The 24,754-nt window shown below is 37.1% G+C and overlaps 1 protein-coding gene across 1 annotated transcript in view; it reads left to right on the forward strand.

Annotated features, from left to right (window-relative positions):
• The window catches only part of LOC115417822 (unconventional myosin-Vb), a 38,019-nt gene that overhangs the window by 7,982 nt on the left and 5,283 nt on the right, over positions 1–24,754 (forward strand). The window contains exons 10-29 of the mRNA XM_030131953.1: positions 27–295; positions 442–523; positions 2,131–2,271; positions 2,390–2,521; positions 2,619–2,702; positions 3,083–3,196; positions 3,283–3,380; positions 6,109–6,195; positions 8,181–8,501; positions 8,629–8,785; positions 10,361–10,600; positions 11,895–12,104; positions 13,157–13,250; positions 13,347–13,495; positions 13,595–13,795; positions 15,086–15,177; positions 15,273–15,378; positions 16,959–17,064; positions 20,390–20,512; positions 20,657–20,808. Coding sequence (XP_029987813.1) covers positions 27–295; positions 442–523; positions 2,131–2,271; positions 2,390–2,521; positions 2,619–2,702; positions 3,083–3,196; positions 3,283–3,380; positions 6,109–6,195; positions 8,181–8,501; positions 8,629–8,785; positions 10,361–10,600; positions 11,895–12,104; positions 13,157–13,250; positions 13,347–13,495; positions 13,595–13,795; positions 15,086–15,177; positions 15,273–15,378; positions 16,959–17,064; positions 20,390–20,512; positions 20,657–20,808 — 2,958 coding nt within the window. The remainder of the gene's footprint in view (positions 1–26; positions 296–441; positions 524–2,130; positions 2,272–2,389; positions 2,522–2,618; positions 2,703–3,082; positions 3,197–3,282; positions 3,381–6,108; positions 6,196–8,180; positions 8,502–8,628; positions 8,786–10,360; positions 10,601–11,894; positions 12,105–13,156; positions 13,251–13,346; positions 13,496–13,594; positions 13,796–15,085; positions 15,178–15,272; positions 15,379–16,958; positions 17,065–20,389; positions 20,513–20,656; positions 20,809–24,754) is intronic.

Raw genomic sequence — 24,754 nt, forward strand, 5'->3', positions numbered from 1 at the left:
CAGGTGTGACTTGTGTCTTTCCTCAGGCAGATGATGGTTCCCTGGCTGTGTTCTCCAAACTCCTGGGAGTGGAGGGCCCTCAGATGGCCCACTGGCTGTGCCACCGCAGGCTCACCGTGGGGGGGGAGATGCTGGTGAAGCCTGTGTCAGGTCAGCAGGCCGTTGAAGCCAGAGATGCGCTGGCTAAACACATCTACGGCCAACTGTTTACATGGACCGTCCAGACGCTCAACTCAGCTCTGAGAAGCCAGAGGGGAAAGCCCACATCCTTCATAGGGGTGTTGGATATTTATGGGTGTGTATATCAAAGTTGGATTAGTTTAAATGCATTAAAATATTCACTTTTGCATTGTAAATTCTATTTATAGGCTTGTTGCCGTTTGCATTGAATTAATATCTCCAGTTGTTTAATAGTGGTAAGTGTGTCCTTTGTTCATGCAGGTTTGAGACATTTGACCGGAACAGTTTTGAGCAGTTCTGTATAAATTATGCGAATGAAAAGCTGCAGCAACAGTTTAACAGGGTAAGTCCTGATCATAGAGTTACCTTTCATTGTGTCTTTTACAAATGGGTGCTTCTATGAAACTGGGTTCATTTTGGTATCTGGCACTTTGCCAGCTTTTTTAGACCCAATAGTGAAACAGAAATTTAGACACATTTCCCCCCAGGATGTACCAAATGATGACCTCAGATAAATGCAAAAAAACACTGACTCTTGCTCTGAGCCATCCTAAAATTAACTAGAAGCACTCGGAGAGCGCAGACCTCCGCCAAGGCTGATCAGTGGCCCCCCCCATGGGCCCCCCCACCCCTGATCACCACCAAAATTTAATCATTTCTTCCTTATCCCATTTCCAACAAACCCTGAAAATTTCATCAAAATCTGTCCATAACTTTTTGAGTTATGTTGCACACTAACGGACAGACAAACAAACAGACAGACAGACAGACAAACAAACCCTGGCAAAAACATAACCTCCTTGATGGAGGAAATTAATTTTTGATAAAATATTGGGGCCAAAAATAGGACTAAAATTGGGACATAAAAAGCTACCTAGGTGTCAGTGCATTTGATCTGGAAAACATGGCTTCAAATGGTCTTATATACCACTATAAATAAAGACACTTTGTTAAATTTGATGATCCTAGTGGTTTTTCTAATCCAGACATGTAGGTTTTTCATGAATTGGCAGTCTCATTCTAGGTTTTGTATGTAACCCATCGTGTCCACTTGCGTTACATGCAGAACCTGCCCAGTTAAACGCATATAAATCACGAATGATTTTGCAACAGCGGTCATTTTTGTGAAACACTCTGCCTTGCATAATTAGTTCAATTCCCAAAATGTACCAGTGAGAGAATAAAAAGATATTCGGAAAAATAGTAGCGTGTAATTTTCATGTCCTTTTGACCGTGTTACATACAGATTTTTGTATTAAATATTATGTAAAATAATATAGAAAATGTGTTTTATCTGAAAAATAATTTCATTTTTATCTCAGTAAGCATTTATTTTTTAAAATAGACCCAAAGTGCTTCCAAACTTGCTTCATAACATTAGTCTACATCTGGTTTGAATTTTTAGCCCCCATGTCCTGTTTTTAGGAACCAATTTCATAGAAGCACCCAAATACTTTTACCAATACTTTGTAAAACGATAGCAACAGTTCCATGTGTAATTTCCTTTGTTTTTGTTGTTGTGATGGTACATTTTACTGCATGTCTGTCTTGCATTATCATGTGTTTTGATTTGAGACCTAACACTTGGTCAGGTCTTCAGGGTGGTTGTGGCTCAGGAGGTACACAAGCCAGGTGGTCAGTGGTTCAATCCCTGACCCCTGTCCACATGTTGAAGTGTCCTTGAGCATGACACTGAACCCCAAGCTGACTGTTTGATTGATGTGCGAATGTGGCACAGTTTAAAGTGCTTGAAGTACAGTTGAAGTGGAAAAGCTCTATAAAACTGCAGGTTCATTTTCCAGTTCTTCGCCATATGGCCTATTATCAGGACTTGGTCTGTCAGTGCATAGAAGCAGTTATTATCAATATGGAGGTCTGTTTCAGCTCACTGACATTCATCTGATTCCATTTTACAACTTTTTTTTCCCATTCTGATTGGTCTCTCGGCAGCATGTGTTCCACTTAGAGCAAGAGGAGTATGTTCGTGAGGAGCTGGAGTGGAGCAGGATCGAGTTCAGTGACAATCAACAATGCATCAGCCTCATAGAAGGGCAGCTGGGTCTACTGGACCTGCTGGACGAGGAGTGCAGGGTTTGTCATGGCGCTGAAAACGTCAACATGTTTCAATGCACATTACACATATTACAGTTCAGTTTAATACTTTAAAGCTAAATGCGTTGTGTGTTCATTGTGTCGTGTGAATGATCAGATGCCAAAAGGCTCTGATGAGAGCTGGGTGCGGAAACTGTACGACCAGCACGTCAGCAGCAAACCCCACCCTCACTTCCGGAAACCACGTATGTCCAACAGTGCCTTCATTGTTCTGCATTTTGCTGACATGGTGAGTGGACGTGGACAGCACAGTGATAGAGCAAAAAAAAAAGAAGAAAAGAACCATCCCACTTACCTGCATTTGATCCTTTTCATGTGTTCATCAGGTGCAGTATGAATGTGACAGCTTCTTAGACAAGAATCGAGATACAGTCTTTGAAGAGCTCATTAACATTTTGAAAGCCAGTCAGGTTGGTCTATCTATCTATCTATCTATCTATCTATCTATCTATCTATCTATCTATCTATCTATCTATCTATCTATCTATCTATCTATCTATCTATCTATCTATCTATCTATCTATCTATCTATCTGTCTGTCTGTCTGTCTGTCTGTCTGTCTGTCTGTCTGTCTGTCTGTCTGTCTGTCTGTCTGTCTGTCTATCTATCTATCTCTCTCGCTCTCTTTCTCTCTCTCTCTCTATCTATCTATCTATCTATCTATCTATCTATCTATCTATCTATCTATCTATCTATCTATCTATCTATCTATCTATCTATCTATCTATCTATCTATCTATCTATCTATCTATCACTGATTTGTGTATCCACCTTGTCGTTTGTGTGTCAGTCTGAGCTGGTGGCTGAGCTGTTCCAGCAGCAGGTAAATCCCTCCGTGGCCAATGGAAGCCTTCGGTCAGGAAAAAGAGCCCACAGGGAACATAAACTGACTGTAGGCTTTCAGGTGAGTGACCTCTCCGTTCACTGACGCTCTCTTTTCTTTTCACTCATCAGAGACTTTATGTTTTATGTTACTTTGTTTGCCTTTAGTTCCGTCAGTCCTTACAGCAGCTGATGGACACATTAAACAGCACCACGCCTCACTATGTCCGCTGCATTAAACCCAATGACCTCAAACAGCCCTTCATGTAAGTCTTTATTTGGATTTTCCCCGAGGTTTTTCTTTTCCTACTTGGTTTTTGGAGTTTTTCCTTGCAAAGAAGGAGGGTCTAAGGATGGGGGATGCTTGGGACATTAATCCATTTCCTTCAGTGACTCTTTATTTAACTATTGTTTATTTTCATATTCAGCATATTCTGTAAAGCCTTGTGAGGCAACCTTGTTGGGATACTGGGCTCTACAAATAAAACTGAATTGAATTATCCTTATATATGGACATGTTTATGCATCATCATGTACTATGGTAGATGTTAAACCATAAATTCTTTTTTTTTTTTTGATCAATTTTTTATTTGTTTTCATTGTGCATCTCAGAAGTACAATACAAAAGAAAAAGAAATTCACATTTTATAATACAAGATTCTGTGACACACAAAGTATAACCCCCCCCCCCCCCCAGAACCAGTGGCGACCCCCATACTAACCCAATCTGGATCTCAGAATACAAAAACTGACTAATAAAGACAAATAAAGACAAATACATGTAAATAGATGAAAGAGAATATAATTTGCAGATATAAACAGAATAGTGATCAGGAGAGTCATAGACAATTATGTGGCACTCTTTCTTTAACCATAAAATAAATACCATCCCACATACTAAACGTTTTTCGACTGGCTGCATGCATCCAGGCCACTGACCTCTCCATCATAACTATATCCAGAAAATAATTTATCCATTGTTGCCATGATGAAGTATGAGGTGGTTGCCATCTCAATGCCAGCATTTTCTTGGCTGCAGTGAGAGCAGCCCATAATATACACCTTTGCTGAAGAGAAAGTTCTAAGGTAGAGTCATCATTAAGCAGAAGTAAAGATGGTGATAAAGGGATGTTAATCTTCAGCATGTCACTCAAAGTAACAGAAATTTGCTTCCAGAAATCATACACTTCAGGACACTCCCAGTACATATGTATAAATGATTCTACAGTATCTAGTGTACATAAGTCCCACATAGGAGATAAATTAATTTTCATAGCGTGACGTTTCCTGGGAGTTAAATATATCCTGTGTATAAACTTGAAATGTATTGTTAAACCATAAATTCTTAGTCTGTTATGTAACAGTCCACACATTCTGCTGCTTTTTTATACACAGATGTGAATGTAGTATGAAATACATTTTCCTCTGCATTATTTTTTTTATTTTTTATTTTTTATGAATCTGTTTGTTAAACTTTTTCCTTTACAAGACACATAAACAAATTAATAATACAACAAACATCAACAAGAGGACATCACATCACTATTTGAATCAGATCAAGCTCAGTAGTCATGCATCTGCAGCATTAAAGAAGTCCATGAATGGCTGCCATGTTGGATGAAATGTTTCTAATTTCCCCCTTAGTAAAAATCTTATTTTTACCCCACCCTCCGAAGAGGAGACAAGGGGTATTGTTTTTGGTTTGGTTTGTTTGTTTGTTTTTAACAATCTAGCAGCACAACAATTGGTTGAATTCATACCATTCATTCAGTTGGATTTATAGATTGCCAGTGAACCAGAAAAGATGTCATTATATTTTAGGAAAAGTAGGTCAAAGTTTAAATTTTTTATGATTTTTTTCAATATTTTTTTCCCTATTTACTTATAATGGACAAAATTTCACATTTCTGTAGCAGCAAAACTATTAGCTAAATTTATACCAAATTGGGTTTATAGATTGCCGGTGACCCAGAAAAAATGTGGTTGCATTTTTGGGAAAAGTAGACCAAAGTTCAAATTTCTTATGAATTTTTTTACTCTTTTTTTTCCCCTCCCATTTACTTATAATGGGTAAAATTTCAGATGTCTGTAAAAACATAAATTTTGTTTTAATTTTCTTCAAACGTGGCACATATATAGAGGCAATTGATATGCTGACATCAGCTGAATCGATGCCAAAATAAGCTACAATATGTGCAAGGGGCGGGGTTTGGTGTGTCTGGTACCACTTGTTTCTAGCTGTAAATGTTTCTGGGGGTGGGGGGTGGGGTGTTCTTGTTTCCATTTTAGCAGAATACCTGCAAGTAATGGCACAAAGCATATCATATTAAAATCTGTGTCTGAAAGTTCAGCAGTTGCTGGCTTCACTCCAAATATAGCAATGATTGAATCTGGTTTAAGCTGGGTTTTTTTTTGTTTGTTTGTTTGTTTTTTCATCGTTTTAGAAATATTTTTTTCCGTTGCATTTTTAAATAAATTATTACATGCTGCAGTGGTTCATAATGTGGATTTGTTCCTTCTTTATGCTGAAAATATTACTAGTGCATTGTGTAAAAAACAGCCAAAATGGATGTTTTCTGTGCATTTTGTATTTTTGAAAAGCTATTAAAGTATTAAATCTGTTTAAGTATTATAGTGGAGTGTAAATTGACACATAAAAGAAGCAACAAGATCATCTTATATTGGGTCATATTTGTCGATTAAACATCCTGGAATATACATTTTAACCCAGATATTTCATGTCAAAAGCTATCCTAGAAAATTTTTGCTTGCTTTTATTTCTAGTGGGAATGATTTTTGCTGTGGCATCACAGAAAAGTTTAATCTTCAAAATGCACCGACAAGGGCTGATGTTTTGTTGACCATCACAGTATGCAACAAAAATGTGGGGAAACGTACCACATATCACACCAAGGCTGTTTATTATTATGCAATGCGAGTGTTATTACATAACGAAGTGGGACTTTACCACAGTCTCTGTCCTCTCCTCGTTAGGTTTGACCCAAAGAGGACCGTCCAGCAGCTCAGAGCCTGTGGGGTGTTGGAGACCATACGAATCAGTGCTGCAGGTTATCCATCCAGGTGGGTGTGGTCACTGACACTGGTGTTATTAATGGGCCATTATTCACAGAGAAACAGAACATCATGATGAGGACAATGTCATTAAAAGCAGATGCAGTTAATCCTCTCGTCATGTCTGACTGACACACATGGACTAAAAAGCATTTTCCATTAGCGCTCTGATCTGCAGCATTTTAACCCATAAAGATCCAAACAGTGACTAGCAACTAAAACCATCGACTGATGTCAAATGTTTAATAACTTCTGAACCACTTAAACCTATCAATGCATGTAAATAAATGGTATAAAATACAGTTTACCATCTTTTCATGGTCATCAGATATGACCCATTTGGATGTTCAGAGGCTCCATAGTTACCATGGAAACACCATCATCTTCTACAACACTGATTCACCCATGGAGTTTGATAAATGACAGTGGTTGGAGATGCTTGTATTTACATTCAGTTGTTGATATCTTTGCTGAAAAAGTCACTTTTTATTCAATTTTCTCTGTTTCTGATATAATAATCCTCAACTTTATTCTGAGTGTTTATGAACATCCACATTATTGGCAAATTAAATACAGGAAAATACCTGATTTTCATGGAAAAAAATGCAAGATAGATAGATAGATAGATAGATAGATAGATAGATAGATAGATAGATAGATAGATAGATAGATAGATAGATAGATAGATAGATAGATAGATAGATAGATGGTGATAAATCACTTAAGAAAGGTTAAAAAGAGAAAAATAATATTTTCAAATGTAACATAAAAGTAGTACTGGGTCTTTATGGGTTAAGGTCCAAACATCAGTTATCTCAGTACTGTACCGTACTCTAAATTTCTGGTACATTTACTGGCTTATGACATCTCAGAGGCAGGTGCTGTATTTTTATTCCACTACATTTGTTGGCAGCTTTAAATACTTTTGCACTGTGATAAAGTGAAGGATTAAATGTTTCTTCATGATGTGAAAGACTTTTCTCCCTCTTTAATACAACACTCTTGGATTTAATTGAATATACACTGGCATAAACATCAAAACAGGCCTGTTTTCTGAGCTCATAAAAACTTTACTTTTTAGACGTAAACATATGGTCATCGTATAGAAGATGGATGCATTACTGTAGATTATACTATCAAAAACACACATTAAGTACCTCCTTAACCCTTTATCAGGCAAGTGACTATTTTTGGCAATTTCCAAATACATTACAAGACACTGACAGCACCAGTTAAAGTGAGGATGGTGAGTCAACAATCTCATGTCCAGTGTGGTCTACAGGGTCTGTAAGGTCCACCTCTGCATGAACAGTGAGTGTACCTGCTTTGTTCGGTACCATGAAGTAATGGTACTAATGTAAGGAATGATGTTCAAAGGGATCATGTGGATGTGGACAGGGGTCTGGATCAGCACTTATGTTTGTCTAATGTTCTAAAAGTGATGTTCTTTTCCCCTTACATGTATTTTTCTTTATTTTTTTATATACTTCTTGCCACTTATTGGTAAGGAACCAAATATGGTAACTTCATTGACCTTGATTTTCTACGTAACACTAAAAAAAGTTTGAATATGCCCTCCAATAACACACTCATGTTGAACTTCAGAGTATTTCTATGAGTGTCCTATTAAGGGTTAAACACATACAGCAGTAAAATGCAAAATCCTACAATATAATGCACGTTCTGTATCCGTCTGATCGATGTTGCAGCACAGGAGGGCGTTTGTACGGATTTTCCTCAGCCTTCACAGGCCCGATCGCTGCCAAACTCACCAGATGAATAGAAACATTACCTGACTATCCACTAGGCACAATTTTATGTCCGTATTCAAATGTTGTGAGGTATGCTGGGTGATTTTAGCCTCTCATGATATTGTACAATGGCACCACAGGTACAATGCCGCTAGTACATATTAATGCAGAAGTAACATGAATCTAAAAGCATCATATGTAGTGCTAATAATAACTTCAGTTTGTAATAACCTCTGTTTCCAGATGGACATATGAGGAGTTCTTCAACAGGTACCGCGTTCTGCTTCAGGGGTCTCAGATCCAGGAACAGCCTCAGGTGTCATGCCGGCAGGTCTTACCTCTGCTTATCCCAGACCCGGACCAGTACTGCTTTGGAAAGACCAAAGTATTTTTCCGTGCCGGTCAAGTGGCTCTGCTGGAGCGTCTCCGAGCTGAGAGACTGCGAGTGGCCGCTGTTGTTATCCAGAGCTGGGTCAGAATGTGGCTGGCACAGATTAGATACAGTCAGATCCGCTGGGCAGCCGTCACCATCCAGAGATACAGCAGAGGAACACTGGCCAGACGGTGTGTGCAGAAACACAGACTAATGCTCAAATGAGTCCCATCAAACACCATTTATTTATACACAATAAGAAAATTTTCATTTCAGCTTCATAATAAATCCTGTTCTCTTGCTTGTTGCTGTTCCCAGTCTGGCCCTCACCCTGCGCTACACCAGGGCCGCCTTAATCATCCAGAAGACGTACCGCATGGTTGTGGTGAGGCAGCTGTTCCTCATGATCAGACAGGCCACCGTCACCATCCAGGCCTTCACCAGGGCCACGCTGGCACGACGCAGATACAGACAAGTCAGTGTTTCACAACAGCCTGTAACTCAGGGGTGTCAAATGCATTTTAGTTCAGGGGCCACATTCAGCCCAATATAATAAGTGGGCCGGTGAAAAAGTATAATTACATGATGAAAATGTTCTACATCTGCAAACCATCCTTTAAAAATGTGAATAGCATGAATAACTTGAAATCTTTTGAGAAAAATAAGTGCAATTTTAGCAGTGTTATGCCTCCCATATTATGCCTTTACACTAAAACAGAGGAAAAAATTGGACTTGTCTTTATTTATAGGTTATTATGATAGTATTTTACTAGTCCAACCCACTTGAGACCAAAGTAAGGCTTTTTATGGTCCTTTATGGTTCAGTATAGTTCAGTGTAATTTTTTACATTTCACAAATTCCTCCCACTGGCCAAACTGGACCCTTTGGCGGGATGGTTTTGGCCCCCAGGCCATATGTTTGATACCCCTGCTCTAACCATTTTATCACTGGTTTTCATGTTTTAACATGCACATGTTTGTATTGTAGTCGGATTTGTTTGGAAAAGCAGCCATTTGTGAAAACTTAGGTTTTTTATGGATGTAGAACCAGAACTGATGGTGAACCGCAGTCATCTGGACTTTTATGTTTGACCTCTTGAGACCCAGCAATGCATTTTTGTCTTCTGTTGGGGACGAGAGTTTCACAGCTTTAAGTATTAAAATGCATTTAACTGCAAAAGACATTCCATAAAATTTTTTTTAAAAAAATATCTGAAAAAAAAAAATTGCATTATGCTGTTTAAAATCAGGACATTTATTTAATATAAAAAACGCCAAAACATTTATTTTCCTGGGTCTCCAGAGGTTAATGTTTAAACTTAAACCAGCAAAACAAACATAACTTTGTTAGTGCACATAGTAATAACAACAACAACAACAACAACAATAATAATAATAATAAATAATTATAATAATTCAGAATATTCATTCAGAATATTCATAATTCATAATAAAAGAGTTTTCATTTAGTTTTTAAGTGTGGTATTTAATTTCAGTTTAGTTTCACTTTTAAAGGTGTAAAGTCCTTTTAGACTGTTTTTGTTTTTAGTAATGGGTTTGGTGCATTTAAGTTGAATTTTTGTTTATTTGTGTAGGTTTTTTTTAAAGTTTTGGTGAGGTATTATAACAAAAATGTAGAATTTGAAAGAAGTGTGATGAAAAAATATGATCACATATGATTTACAAATGCATTTGTGTTACACAGATCAATTTAGTTTTTCTTATTTTTCATGTTATTATTTTATTACACTGTTTTTTTGTTGTTTTTTTTTTGTTTTTTTTTATTTTCAGTTGAAAATAATAACCCTTACAGAAACAAATTAGATTTGGCAGGAAATATTCTGTTAGTTGTTGATGGTTCACAGTATGGGAGCTTTAATAAATCATAATTAATGTCATATATTCTTTCACCCTGCTTTTTCAGTGTCTATAAATAAAGGCTTTCTCTATAATACATCGACACTGAGAATAAAACTAACACTATTATATGCACTAAAATAAAATCAGATCCAAATTTCCAGACTCTAATACCTCTGTTCCTGTCTTTCAGCTGGTGGCGGAGCGAGCGGCCGTGTTGCTTCAGACCAGAGTGCGTGGATGGTTGGCGAGGCGGGCGTACCAGCGAGTGCGAGCCGCCGTGGTCTACATGCAGTGTTGTGTTCGACGCAAGGCTGCAAGAAGAGAGCTGCTGAAACTGAAGACCGAGGCCCGGTCAGTGGAGAGGTACAGAGAGCTCAACAAGGGCATGGAAGTAAAACTGATGCAGCTGCAGTTAAGAGTCGACCAGGAGGTGGGTTTCACATGGTCTCAGATCTGACCTCTGACCCCTGTAAAACACATGTGTCAAACATATGGTACGTGGGGCAAAACCGGGCCGCAAAAGGGTCCAATCTGGCCCGTGGGGTGAATTTATGAAATGCAAAAATTACACTGAAGATATTAAGTCAATGGTTTTAAAATCTTTTTAGTTGAGGTTTCACATACAGACCGATATGATCTACAGTGGATCAGACCAGTAAAATACTATCAGAATAACCTATACATAATGACAAGTGTAAGAAGTTAAATTCCATAAAAAACGTTTACATTTACAAACTATCCTTTCACACAAAATGTGAAAAACCTGAACAAATATGAACAACCTGAGACGTCTTAAGAGAAGTAAGTGTAACATGAACAAGTGGTTCCAGGCACAACAAACCCTGCCCCTCGCACATATTGTAGCTTATTTTGGCATCGATCCAGCTGATGTCTATGTGTGTGCTGATGTCAGCATTATCAGTTGCCTCTATATATGTGCCAAGTTTGAAGTAAATTGAAACAAAATTGATTTTTTATAGGAATTTGAAATTTCGCCTATTACAAGTAAATGGGAGGGAAAAAAAAGAAGTAAAAAATTAATTACAAATTTGAACTTTGACCTACTTCTCCCAAAATGTAACCACATCTATTCTGGGTCACTGGCAATCTATAAACCCAGTTTGGTATGAATTCAACCAGTAGTTTTGTTGCTACAGACATTTGAAATTTCAGCCATTATGAGTAAATGAGGAAAAAAAAAGATTTTAAAAATTCTTAAAAATGTGAACTTTGACCTACTTTTCCCAAAATCTAATCAGATCTATTCTGGGTCACTGGCAATCTATAAACCCAATTTGTAATAAATTCAACCAATACATTAGCTGCTAGAATGTTCACAAAGAAAGAAAGACAGAAAGAAAGAAACAAACCGAATCAAAAACAATGCCCCTTGCCTCCCCTTTAGGGGGCGGGGTAACAATATTCTACCTGTTACTAAATGATTTGTGTATTTCTAGATCCACTGTGATCTGTATGTTGTAATGTACATGTGTAAATGATAAACTGAAGCATAAAATTGTCAAAATTTCAGGTTGTTCATGTTATCCACATTTTAAAGGATGCTTTGTAGAAGTAAACACTTTCATAATGCCACCTTTTTCACTGTTATTACGTTATTGGTCCAGCCCACTTCAGGTCATACTGGACTGAATGTGACCTGAACTAAAATGAGTGTGACACCTCTGTCGTAAATACTTCTGCTCATTAATTAATGTTGTATTCAGGCCAGGGAGAGTGTGGCTTTGAGAGACACCTTGAATGCAGAACGGGAGGCTGCCAATGCTGAGATGGAGGCTCTGAGGGCAACCATACAGAAACTAGAGAACCAGAAACAAGAGAAACCCCAGCCCTGCCCTGTTATCAACCAGAAGGAAGCAGAGGAGAGAAGAAGAGCTGAGGAGAAAACTGCCCTGGAGATGAAAAGGATCACACAAGTAGGACCAGAGTCAGCTGATGGAGTTTGTGTTATTATTAGGGCTGAATATCCTCATGGATTTAACCCTTTATAGGGCACTCACAGAAGTACTCCAACATTTCAACCTTAGAGTGTTATTGAAGGACCTAACAAACAAGACTTTATTACTTTATTACATCAAGATTTTTTATTGTCATGTAGAAAGTCAAGGTTACTGAAGTTAACATATTTGGTTCCTTTCCTGTATGTAGCAAAAAAAAAAAATCCAAGAAGTATATATAAACAATACAAGAAAAACACATGCAAGGTGGAAGGAACATGTATTTCAGAACATGAGAACATCACTTTTAACTTTTAGAGCATTTCAACAACATAAGGGCTGATCCAGACAATCATCAACATCCACATTATCCCTTTGAACATCATTCCTTACATTAGTACCATTACTTCACAGTACTGAACAAAGCAGGTCCACTCACTGTTCATGCAGAAGTGGACCTTACAGACCCTGTAGACCACATTGGACCTGAGATTGTTGACTCACTGTCCTCACTGGAACTGGTGCTGTCACTGTCTTGTAATGTGAATGTATGCAGATATGACCAATAATAGTCACTTGCCCGAAAAAAAGGTTAAAGAATTGATTCAATACTGATTCATTAGGCCTCCATTCAATTTGACACAATATATTAGTTCATTTAGACAATTAGACACTTAGACAAATAATACTGTACATTCTAAATAGGACATGGCCAAATACTGTCTTTGTGTTGTTAATATAAATATTCAGGATGTGGGTTTTTTTTTCATATCATTTTTTCACTTCAATCTTTTATTGGCAAGAATATAATAGACAATATTGCCAAAGCATCAGTTTACAGTAATAACTGTAACAGTAAGACTGACAGGCTAAAGACTAATATATATCATTTGGTAAAATTAGTAAATTAAAAGAAAATATAAATATGAAATAAAATAGTGTCCAATGATTTTTCAACTGTTGTGTCCCTCAGTTTGTGTCATTTGGGCTACTAAAATTTGTGGTATTTTCTATCTTTCTCATTCTGAAAGGAGTTGCAGGCCCTGCAGAGAGAAAAGGACAGTTTTCAGAAAGAGAAAGAGAATCTTTCCACTCGCTTACTTGAACAAGAAAAGACTCAAGAAGGTGTGGTCATGTTCCATCATCATATAGTCCTCTATTCCTCTTTTTGTGGTTTTCTTTGTTTCTCATCTGGCTTCTGTGTGTGTGTGTGTTTTGCAGAGACTGTGCATCAGGCTGTATCTCAGGCAACTGCGGCTCTGAAGAGTGAGCTGGATGAGGAGAGACTAAGGTACCAGAGTCTCCTTAGAGAGTTTTCCCGACTGGAGCAGAGATACGACAACCTGAAAGAGATGAGTCAGCTCACTGAGGTTCACTACGAAACACACACAAACCTTTTCTGTTTAAACACTGTTCAGGTCCGAAGTTTGATGTCCGTTGCTATGAGTTGTTTTTCTTTTTTTCAACAGCGCAACACCAAGGGCCACAGAAGGAGCGACTCCACCCAGAGTCTGAGCTTTGAGCCTCTGTCTCCATCCCCGACTCTCACCCCACTGTCACTGTCACCCTTCCCATCTGCGTTCCCCTCCCCGGAGGAGGTCCGCAGGGTCAGCGTCACGTCTCCGTCCCAGGAGAGAAGAGTCTCTGTGTGGAGCTCTGAAACACCTATGGTGAGAGAGAACTGAAGAAAAGAAACTTTTAATCCTTTGACCCATAAAAACCCAGTGCTACTTTTTTGACAGTTCCAAAATGTTTTTTTTTTCTATATTTAACTTTTCTTAAGTGACTGATCATCATTTATTATAATATTACCTTCAATATTTAGCATTTTTTCAGTGGAAACCTGGTATTCTCCTATATTAAATTTACTGATCATGTAGGTGTTAATTATAGCTCAGATTAAAGGTGAGGCTTATTATATCAATAAATAACTGAACATAAAAACAAGCATCTACAACCACTGTCATTTATTAAACTCCATGGGTTTTACTGGTGAATCAATGTTGTAGAGGATGATGGTGTTTCCACGTTCACTACGGAGCCTCTGAACGTCCACATGGGTCATATCTGATGACCATGAAAGGATGACAAACTGTATTTCACACCAGTTATTTACATGTATTGATAGGATTAGCAGATCAACAGGTATTAAACAGTTTAGATCAGTAAATGCTTTTGGTTAATGGTGGCTGTTTGGGTTTTTATGGGTTAAGGTAAACTTTAAGTCGCACACTTTGTTCATTTTTGATGGAGAAACAGTTAATCAGTAGTTAACCCTCAAAGCCCTAAACAACCACAGACGACCCAAAATATCTACTGATCTAAAATATTTACACAGGTTGAAATGTTTTTGAACCTCTAATCCTATCAGTGCTTTGAAATAATGTAGGTCAAATGATAGTGTAAAATCCAATCCATTATTAAATGCAGTTTGACAAATTTTCAACAGTATCAGACACGCTGTCATGTTCTGCAGGACTGATGATCATGTAACCTCTGACAAATGACAGTGATTGTAGACGCTTGTTTTTATGTTCAGTTAATGATATATTTTGCTTGAATAGCCACTTTTTTCTCTGTTTTCTGTTTTAATACAATATTCCTTTAATTTACTCTGGGCTTTTCCAAACATCTACAAGAGATCAGTAAATAAAATATGGGAAAATACATGATTTTCACTGCAAATACAAAATGCAGAGGATAATATAATATATGGTGATAAATCACTTAGGAAAAGTTGTGTTCATAATACTGAATGACTCAGAATTCTCTTGATATTCATGTACTTTTACTTATAGTAAAATGGTCAGTCCTTTTATTGCTGATTTAACCAGACTGTGTCCTCGATGAGCACATGATTGTTTTTTTATGCCTATAATTATAATCTTTTTATACTTTAAACCAGGTTCAACAGTTACCAATGCTTTTTAAATAATCTACGTTCATGTTTGCTGTTCCAGGATCAGCTGATGGACAGTATGGATGTGGCTAAAGTGAAGATGAGAGGAGAGGACTTGGCACATGCCTACGATGCTGTTCGAGTGGCTAACAGGTCAGTCGAACAGCACTCCTTCACCACTCCATACACAACTACCAGGGTCTGCTGTTTTTGGAGTTCTTATCGTATGTTTCCCTCATATGTGTCAGGTTTCTGGAGACTCAGCTGCGTAACCAACGCAGTCAGTGGCAGGAGGAAGTCCAGGCTGTGAAGGCTCAGCTCAGTCGGGTTGTGTCTTCTGCTGCACCACAACAGGTATAGTTCTACTAGGTCGATAAACTGAGCTGCACAGCAACCTAAAATAGGCCTTAGTGGTCTTTTCTCAAGTGTGACCCTTTTCCTCTGCAGTATGTCTGCTTTTTCTCCTTTTATGACTATGTACCATACAAATCTGCATGTTGTTAACTACAATACAATGTGTTACGTTATTTTTTTTGTGCAGTAGACTGACACAAGTGCCATGTTAGATTCAGATAAATGTGTACATGGCCTTCATAAACATGATCAATATGGCAGTGTGTAAATGAACATTAATTACACTGAATAGGTATTTTTTATACTTCTAATTTATTCTGTATTTGTTATTTATTCTATATTTATTGCCTGTCTGTCTGTCTGTCTATTGGTCTGACTGACAATGATGTAACCAATGTCTCACAAAAATGTTACTAAAGAATAGTCAGAAAAATTTCCCGAACCAAATCTTTCAACAGTCCTAAAGACAAAGTAATTAATCAAGTTTCATTTACTATTATTTGAGCTGAAACAATATGACATTGTAAATATAAGGGACCAGTAAGTTGTTCAGTCCTCATACATAGTACTTTCTTTGTTTTAATACGCTGCTGTAACAGAAAATATCTGTAAAATTTGGCAAGACATCATGATATAGTATAGGTGTATTTGTTTTGCATTAATTCCGTTATTTATTTATAGATTTTTGCATCACATTAAACTATAATTTCATTGTGTCAGTTATTTGATAAGGTATGATAATGTGATTCATGGAATATTACCAGGGTTCCCATGCATCCTGGAAAACCTGGAAAATAATTGACCAATTTTCCAGTCATGGAAAACATATGGAAAATGTGAAAAAAGGTCAAATGTCCTGGAGATGGTTAAGTTATCCTCGAAAATTATTTATCCTTCCCCTGGCTTGTGACCTTGTGTGCTTAAACTGAGATGAAACAAAGGAAATAGCTTTTCAGTGATTTATTGAAAATATACAAATATTTTTAGAGGAAGTGCAGAACAGAAAGTTGAGTTGGCAATTGCCCAGTTGAAGATTGTAACTCCAGTTTGTCATGTTAATGAAGAGCTACGCTGTAACCTGAGGGTGTGTTTGCATTATACTATGACACATTTGTCATAATTATTTTTCATCGATAAATTATAGCCATAGACTGCACAAATGTCTGAGTAATAAACATAGAAACAATCTGAGTAAATGCAAGTTACAACTGTAGAAAAGAACATTTCAAAGAATGAGGGGGACGGGGGATGGATTAGTGTATGATGTGATGACTTGTCTCTGTAGCGGCTGAAAGTGTCCTGGAAAAGTCTTGGAAAATAATTTCAGGGGAAGAGTGGGAACCCTGATTAACATACAGTATGTTTTTAATTATTTTCTAAAATGATTAAGACTAAGATGTTCATGTTTTTCCTCTTGTGGACATAGACAGATTGAATCATTTGTCTGAACCACCTGTTCATTATATGTAAGAAAATGGTTGATGTAAGAACAAATCTGTTTGCCCAGTTGGTTTTTGCAGCACTCCCATTGTTTCTATTGTTGCGAAATCCAATGTGTGAATGTGTTTATGTGTGTGTAGGACCTGCAGGAGCTCCTCGAGGCTAGAGAGCAAGAGTGTGTCCGACTAAGAAAAGAGTTAAAGGAGCTGAAGAGCACCAGCACCCTTAGACAACTTCTGAAACAAGGTGACAGCTTGTTTTGTTATGAAAATTTCACCCCTTCTCACTGTTTTTCTTCATATCAGAGTGATGTGGAGCGGGTGTCCCAGATCAAAAGGGTCTGGAAATTAATGACTTGCCTAAAACTTTAATTGGTCTTCAAATAATCAACAGGAGAAATCAGCATTTAAGAGAACTGAGATTTATTAGTGCAGTTCACAGTGACATCAAATAACACCAGAAAAAAACAGATAGGGTGAGTTTTCATCTTTTATACATTTCAAAAGGTTACTTCCACACCTATTGGTCATTTTTCATTGCACTGACAAATTGACACCATTATAATATTACCAATCCTCCTGAGCCCTGATACCAAATTACACCATTATGTCATACTGTAACCACACAGATTTATTTATTTTTTTACATTTATTAGAACAAAATCCTTGACATACAGTTCAGTCTCATACATATTGTACAATTCTTTTTTTTAATACATATTTTTCCCTACTCATACACATACGTATGCAGCAAAAAGAAAGCAGAAGGAAAGAAACAGAAAAAAAAAAACACCCCTCCACAGGTTGGCAACATATCTTCTTGGCCGGATATGACTTAACAGGGGACCATCTTTCCAAGTAAATGTCCATCTGGAGTTGCAGACTTACAGTTATATTTTCCATACAGTCCACAACATTCAGTCTTTGGATCCACTGGTCCACAGTGGGTGGGTGGGGTTTAAGCCAGTTTATAGTGATAATTTTATTAGCTAGAAATACAACAACTCAAAGCAAATGTGTTGTTTTTTTACTCAATTCCTTTAAACATACAATTGTGCTCATAAGTTTACATACCCTGACAGAATGTGCATGGGGCGGTCTTGGATGTTCCAATTCAGTTCAATTCAATTTTATTTTATTTGTAAAGCCCTATATCACAACAATTTTGCCTCGCAGGGCTTTACAGAATTAGTTGGATATGAAACCAAATAACAGTCAAATAAACATGACAATGACTCAAAACACAAAACCAAGTCGACCTGTCATTGGCTACAGCAGAAAAAAGTGAAGGTGAAGGAGTTTCCATCTACTTTGGGGAGGTCTCAAACATGCAGTTCATCCAAGATAACCCAAAATCTTAAAGGAACTGAAGGTGTTTGACCAAGAAGAATGGGCAGCTTTACCATCTGAGAAAATAAAGTCCCTCATCCACAACTACCACAAAAGATTTCAAGCTGTCATTAATGTTAAAAGGGCCAAAACAGAGGATTAAGAATTACTAGGGTATGTAAACTTTGGATCAGGGTTATTTGGATAGTTTCTGTTGTCAGTATGATTTAAAAAGAGCAAACACATTTGTTAGACAATAAATGGCTTCACCAAACCACTAGCCACTAGTGAAAGAAAAGTTTTTGTGTTATCATTCATATTCTCTGAAAAACGGCCAAAGAATCATAAATTCTGCTAGGGTATGCAAACTTATGAGCACAACTGTACACTCCCTACAGTTATCTGGTGTGGTTCAAATGGTGTATTCAAGTCGAACATTTCTTGAATTTCCTTCTGAATTTTGTCCCAATAAACTTTTGGTTAGAACAGTCAAAATATGTGAGAAATCCCAGATGAGACCACATGTTCTCCAGCAAAGAGGGTTAACCTTGCTATCAAAACTAGCTATAACCATAGGCGCTCTACAAAATCTCATTCTCAGCTTCCAGCCATATTCTTTCCAGTTTGGGCTATCCAGGACCCCCCCCCCCCCCAACTCCTCTTCTTCAATGGTGACATTGGATTCTAATCCCCATTTGGTTTTTACATCTAATGTGTTATCTGTGAGGTCCAAGCGCATTTTATTATATAGAGAGAATATTATTTTCTTTGCGTTTACTTTTTTTTTTACCAGTTCTATCCAATATTGTTCAAGGTAGTTTGGTAACACTTTTTTGAAGGTCTAGTTTATAATGCATTAAGCTTACATTCATAAGACATTATAATGCATTTATAATGCATTATAAAAGTCATTACAACAGTTTATGATCATGTACAACAACTTATACCAAGGTTAATAAAATATTATAAGTGTAGGCATAGTGTATTATAAATTCAGCTTTCATTATGTTTTATACATCCATACCAAAGCAGTGTGAAGGAATTTATTTTTTTAGGTGGGGAACTTTTGTTAGGTTTTGTCACTGGTCCCCATACCCATCAATTTTAGGGATTTCGTATTTATTAAAAATTTTTTAAAAAAAATATGTGTTTGACTTAACAAAGATTTAGAGCTGCCACATTATTTTTTTATTTATGTACAAAGCAACATGTAACACTTCTATTTACTCTCTCTGTTCTTGTAATGTTTTTTTGTTTTTGCAAAATAAAGAGTTATTAAGAACACTTTGATGTATAATTTTTACACTTTACTTAGAGCCAGCAGATACTGCTCATACGTCATCGTACTTGTGTTATAATATCATACAGTTGCTAATAACCTTATACAGTGTTGCCACTTTACTAAAAGCTCTTAAAGTCATCTTGTAACTTATTATTGAAGTTTATAAGGCATTATTTGGTTTCAGAAACTACATGTCAGAGCAGTTCTCTGTGTCTTTATGACTGGCTAGAGTTATGATGGTTAGAATCTGTTCTGTAACCCAGGACTGGAGATTCTTCCTTCAAACACTGTTGTTACTTTGGTATGGAGGTATAAAACATAATGAAAGCTGAATTTATAATACATTAGGCCTACACTTATAATACTTTATTAACCTTGGTATAAGTTGTTGTACATGATCATAAACTGTTGTAATGACTTTTATAATGCATTATAAATGCATTATAATGTCTCATGAATGTGTGCTTAATGCATTATAAACAAGACCTTCAAGTAAAGTGTTACCGGTATTTCTTTGATTTTATTCAGTTCTTTCTGTGATAGCAGGCAGTTTCACCTATCCTGGACCTTTTCCAGACCAAGGCACATGTCCAGGTGTCCTCTGTTTTTTTCTTATCAAACAGCCTCATTGTCTTATAGCTATAACAGTGAAAGTGTTCTACAGTGTTCTACATTGGTACTCTCAGTCCAGGTGATAGACATTGCATACTTTGATTATTTGACACATTTTAAATCATCACCATTCTCCCTGTAACTCTTTGATACGCTTATTTCTTAAAGACACTCTGTGGGTGTTATTAAAGTTGTTTTTTCTAGCTTATACGTACAAATACAATTTCAAAAAGTTTTTATCACTACTCATTTATTTAGCAACGCAATCAAAGCAATACTTTGGCACATACACTTTCTGAATAAATTCAACTAAAAGAGGTGTGGTGTTATCCATGTTATTTCTTTCCAGTCCTTTCTTCACCTTTGACCCCAGACAACTCCTGCCCGTCTCAGCTGAAGTCCGCCACCGTCAGCGGTTTACTCGAATGCAGGAAAAGAGATGAAACCAAACTCCTGAAGAACCTCATCACGGGTGACCCCTTTTCTCCTCCTCATCTTCATCTGTCTTTGTCGTCCTATTTCATTTTTGTGCTCATCAGACAGAACTTAGTTGTCCTGTCCTCTGCCCTGGTCCTGTTAACTCTGCCACCGCTGCCCTTTTCTGTCAACGTTTCAGACATTCGCCTTGACAGTGCCTTGTCTTTACCTCCTGGTCTTCCTGCCACTGTGTTATTCCTGTGTGTACGACAGGCCGACTGCAGCGGAGACCAAACCCGTGCTCAGTCTCTCTGCAGTGCCACTGTCACTGCTATGAAGGCGGCTCTGAAGGTAACCTGAGTTTTGAACCTGCTTGATAGTTACCATATGGGCAGTGGGACATTTGTCATTTTTTAACAGGGATTGTGGCAGAGTGGGACCTCCTCTGCTCCCACAACACCAATCAATGTACACCTCAGAAAAACACCTCCCAAGGGATGCCTTAACAATTAACTGACATTTCTGTTTCAGTCAACTATGTTTAATTAACTGGTTTATTGATTTCAGGATTCCTGCACGGTCTTAAAAAGTCTTAAAAGTCTTGAATTTACAAATCTGTTTTTAATGCCTTAAAAAAGTATCTAAAAGGTATTAAATTTAATACGGTAGGTCTTAAGTTCTGTTGCCATAAACTTGTCCAGTGTATTGTGTTTAAATGTGTCTGTTAAACATCCAAGCTGCAAAGAAAGTAACATTATTCTACTCCAGAGGTGTCCAGTCCTGGTCCTCAAGAGCTACTATCCTGCATGTTTTCAATGTTTCCCTCTTCCAACACACCTGACGGTCATTATCAGGCTTCTGCACAGCTTGATGATAGGCTTATCATTTGAATCAGGTGTGTTGGAAGAGGGAAACATCTAAAACATGCAGGATAGTAGCTCTCGAGAACCTGGATTGGACACCCCTGTAATCTACTCAGTTTCACCCGTTGAAATTAGGAACCAATTATCACTAACTTTGCAGCCCCCAAAGAGACATGACTCAGAACAATGGGAATCAAGATGCTGGAATAATTCAATACATTTTCCTAAATTCTATGAGTCACAAATTTTTGCCAGTATGGCTGTGAAATTGGATTAAATTCTGTTGTAAGTAGTCTTAAAAAGGTCTGAAAAAATCTTTAATTTAACTTGTAGAAACCTGTAGGAACCCTGGATCTTTAAATAACATGTTATGGACCGAGTTCTTATATTTAGGCTTATATTTTGTTAATTTTCGGGGACAAAACATTACATTGGCGTCATTCAAATTACACATGACATACTACTGTGGAAAGTCCTAGGCCACTTTTATATTTGTTTAAATGAGCATATGTATTTATTTCTCATTCTCTTTTCTTCAGATACAACTGGAAAATGCAGGAAATATGTGCACGGCCTTAAAACACACACAAAAACATGAACTAAATGGGTTCTAAAGGTTGAAGTCACTATTTATTGTGACCTTTGACCCCATGACAAGAAGCAGCACAAACAGAAACATCTGACATGTGTTGAGTGAAACCTGGTATAAAACATCAGAAAATTAATGCAATAAATCTCATACTGTTTGAACAAAAGGGTTAAAGACATGTTAAAGGGAGGTCACACTAAATACTACCACTTTGGTTTATAGACGCTGTTTTTCCCTGAAACTTTAGTTTTTCTTGCTGTACTTCACATATATGTGTTTTAATACACAGACTGAGAAATGCATATGTGTGGTCATTAGAACTTTACTAAACCAGAAAACCTAATGTTTGCCCAAGGACCTTTGGACAATATTGTATGATGTAATTACCAAAGATGACATCATATTAAGTGTATATGATTTCCAAAAACCTGTCCACATCCAACACCATTGGCTATCGGTGCCTACTATAAAAGGCCTCAGATTTGTTCTTAAATACCTCATGTAGCACTAGTTTAGCAATTATTTAAATCACTTTTGAAAACTATAAAAGCATTCAGAGAGCGCAGACCTCCGCCAAGGCAGATCAGCCCCCCCCCCCCCCCCCATCATTTGTTCCCTGTGCCAGTATCAACATTTCCTGAAAATTTCATCCAAATCTGTCCATAACTTTTTGAGTTATCTTGCTAACAGACAGACAAACAAACAAAACCATCCCCCCCAATCACCACTAAAATTTAATCATTTGTTCCTTGTGCCAGTATCAGCATTTCCTGAAAATTTCCTGAAAATTTGTCCATAGCTTTTTGATTTGATAGCTTTGAAATACATAACTGCCTTATTGCACTGCCTCTTTGCACTTCACTCTGCTGTTTGCACTGTACTTCAGCGTCGACTGTGTATAGGCTAGGTTAGGTTGTAAATATATGCTATTATTTTATGTAGGTATTTTAAAGTGTAATTTTAGACGTATATTTTACTGATTTTAAATTAGCCTTAGTTTTAGTTGTTTTTAATGTATTCATTTATTTATTAGTTATTTATTTTATTCATATGGCAAATACGGGTCCTCAGAAACCAGTTTTGTTCTCTTCTTTGTGATGGAATGACAAATAAAACTCCTTTGAATCCTTTGAATCCTTTGAGTTATCTTGCTAACAGACAAACAGAGAGACAAACCCTGATGAAAACATAACCTCCGCTGTTACACTTGGCAGAGGTAAATACTGTTTTCTAACATGTCCCATATATGATCACCACTGAAGGCCATCGGTTAGAATAGATTAGAAACAACCTGAAGAATCCCAGAGAGGAACATATCAACAACTGAACATCATCTAAAACAATTTAGAAACATGAATCAAACTTAGTACAAAATGACTAATTTCCGAGTACATGATATCACCCACTGCTCCATCACTAGAGATGACTGATGTCAGCGGTTGTTGCAGATGGTTGGTAGAAACAACCTGAAATACCTCAGGGTCAGTCCATCTGGAGTCTGTTTCTATCATCAGATAGACTTTTACACTGCCTACAGTTGATGTAAGTGGGGCATCAGTAATCTTCATGAAATGCACAAAAGGGAGGCAGTTAATTACAATAATTAATTAATACACTAATAGTTTGGTTAATGATACACAGTTCATATTGTGTGCTTATATTGATGCAGATGTGTTCCTTCATCAGATATAACTGTTATTATGAGAGCCCTTGTCATATATGTGACAGCGGAACACATTACCAACGGAGCTACTAATGGTTACAAACTATCCCACACTCTCCCACATGGTGAAAAAACAGCTACTGTCTAACCAAATCTGTGGCCACAATGTAATGTAATGTAAACATGCTTAGAGTGTGTGTGACAGACTGCAGTGGGGCCAATAAGAGTGAATGGTTGGATGTGAATGATTTTTTTATATAGATGGAGTTATAGAAATGCATTTTTACTGCTTTTTGTATGTTTTAGTTTTTATTACCTCCGCCAAGGAGGTTATGTTTTTGCTGGCGTTGGTTTGTCTGTCTGTCTATCTGCCTGTCTATCTGCCTGTCTCTCTGTCTGTCTGTGTGCAAAATAACTCAAAAAGTTATGGATGGATTTGGATGAAAATATCAGGAAATGTTGATACTGGCACAAGGAACAAATGATTAAATTTTGGTGGTGATCGGGGGGGACTGATCTGTCTTGGCAGAGGTCTGCACTCTCCGAGTGCTTTTCTAGTTAATGTCTGTGTTTTTTTTTGGTGATAGCATCAGCCTCCCCAGAGACTACAGGTGGAAATTAGCACTAGTGCTACAACCTGGCACATTACATCTCTCCTTTTTAAGGTTAATGTATATTGTGCATTGTCCCTGTCTAAATAAATAAATAATGAAATAAATAAATAGATATGAGCAACATGTATTTGAAATATGGGCATATTTTTTTTTATTTATGTATAATGCCTTATAAGTCAGTTTATAAATCAGTTTTGTTATATTTTAGAGAAATGCTTAGTCACCACAGTACTAGAGAATTTGGAATCAATACCAACATTTGAAAGTGCTTCAGTTTGATGCACAGGACCAAATTTATTTACTTACTTATTTATTACATTTTTCAGGAACCTATAATTTGGTAAATATACAACTGTGTGTCTCCTTTTTCAGTAGTTAAGAGACCAATTGACCTATCTTTTTCTAGACTGCTTGTTTTTACAGTCACATCCCATTTCCAAAGCCCCAATATATTAAAAGCCAGTGGAGGCGAAAGTTGCGTATCGGTCTTCATCAACAATTATAGCATTCTTATCTGACAGTATGAAGCTGATCAGGTCTGATCAGTGGGTAAAATCTAATGAAATCT

The sequence above is a fragment of the Sphaeramia orbicularis genome, chromosome 4 (genome assembly GCF_902148855.1).
Source record: "Sphaeramia orbicularis chromosome 4, fSphaOr1.1, whole genome shotgun sequence".
Lineage (NCBI taxonomy): Eukaryota > Metazoa > Chordata > Actinopteri > Kurtiformes > Apogonidae > Sphaeramia > Sphaeramia orbicularis.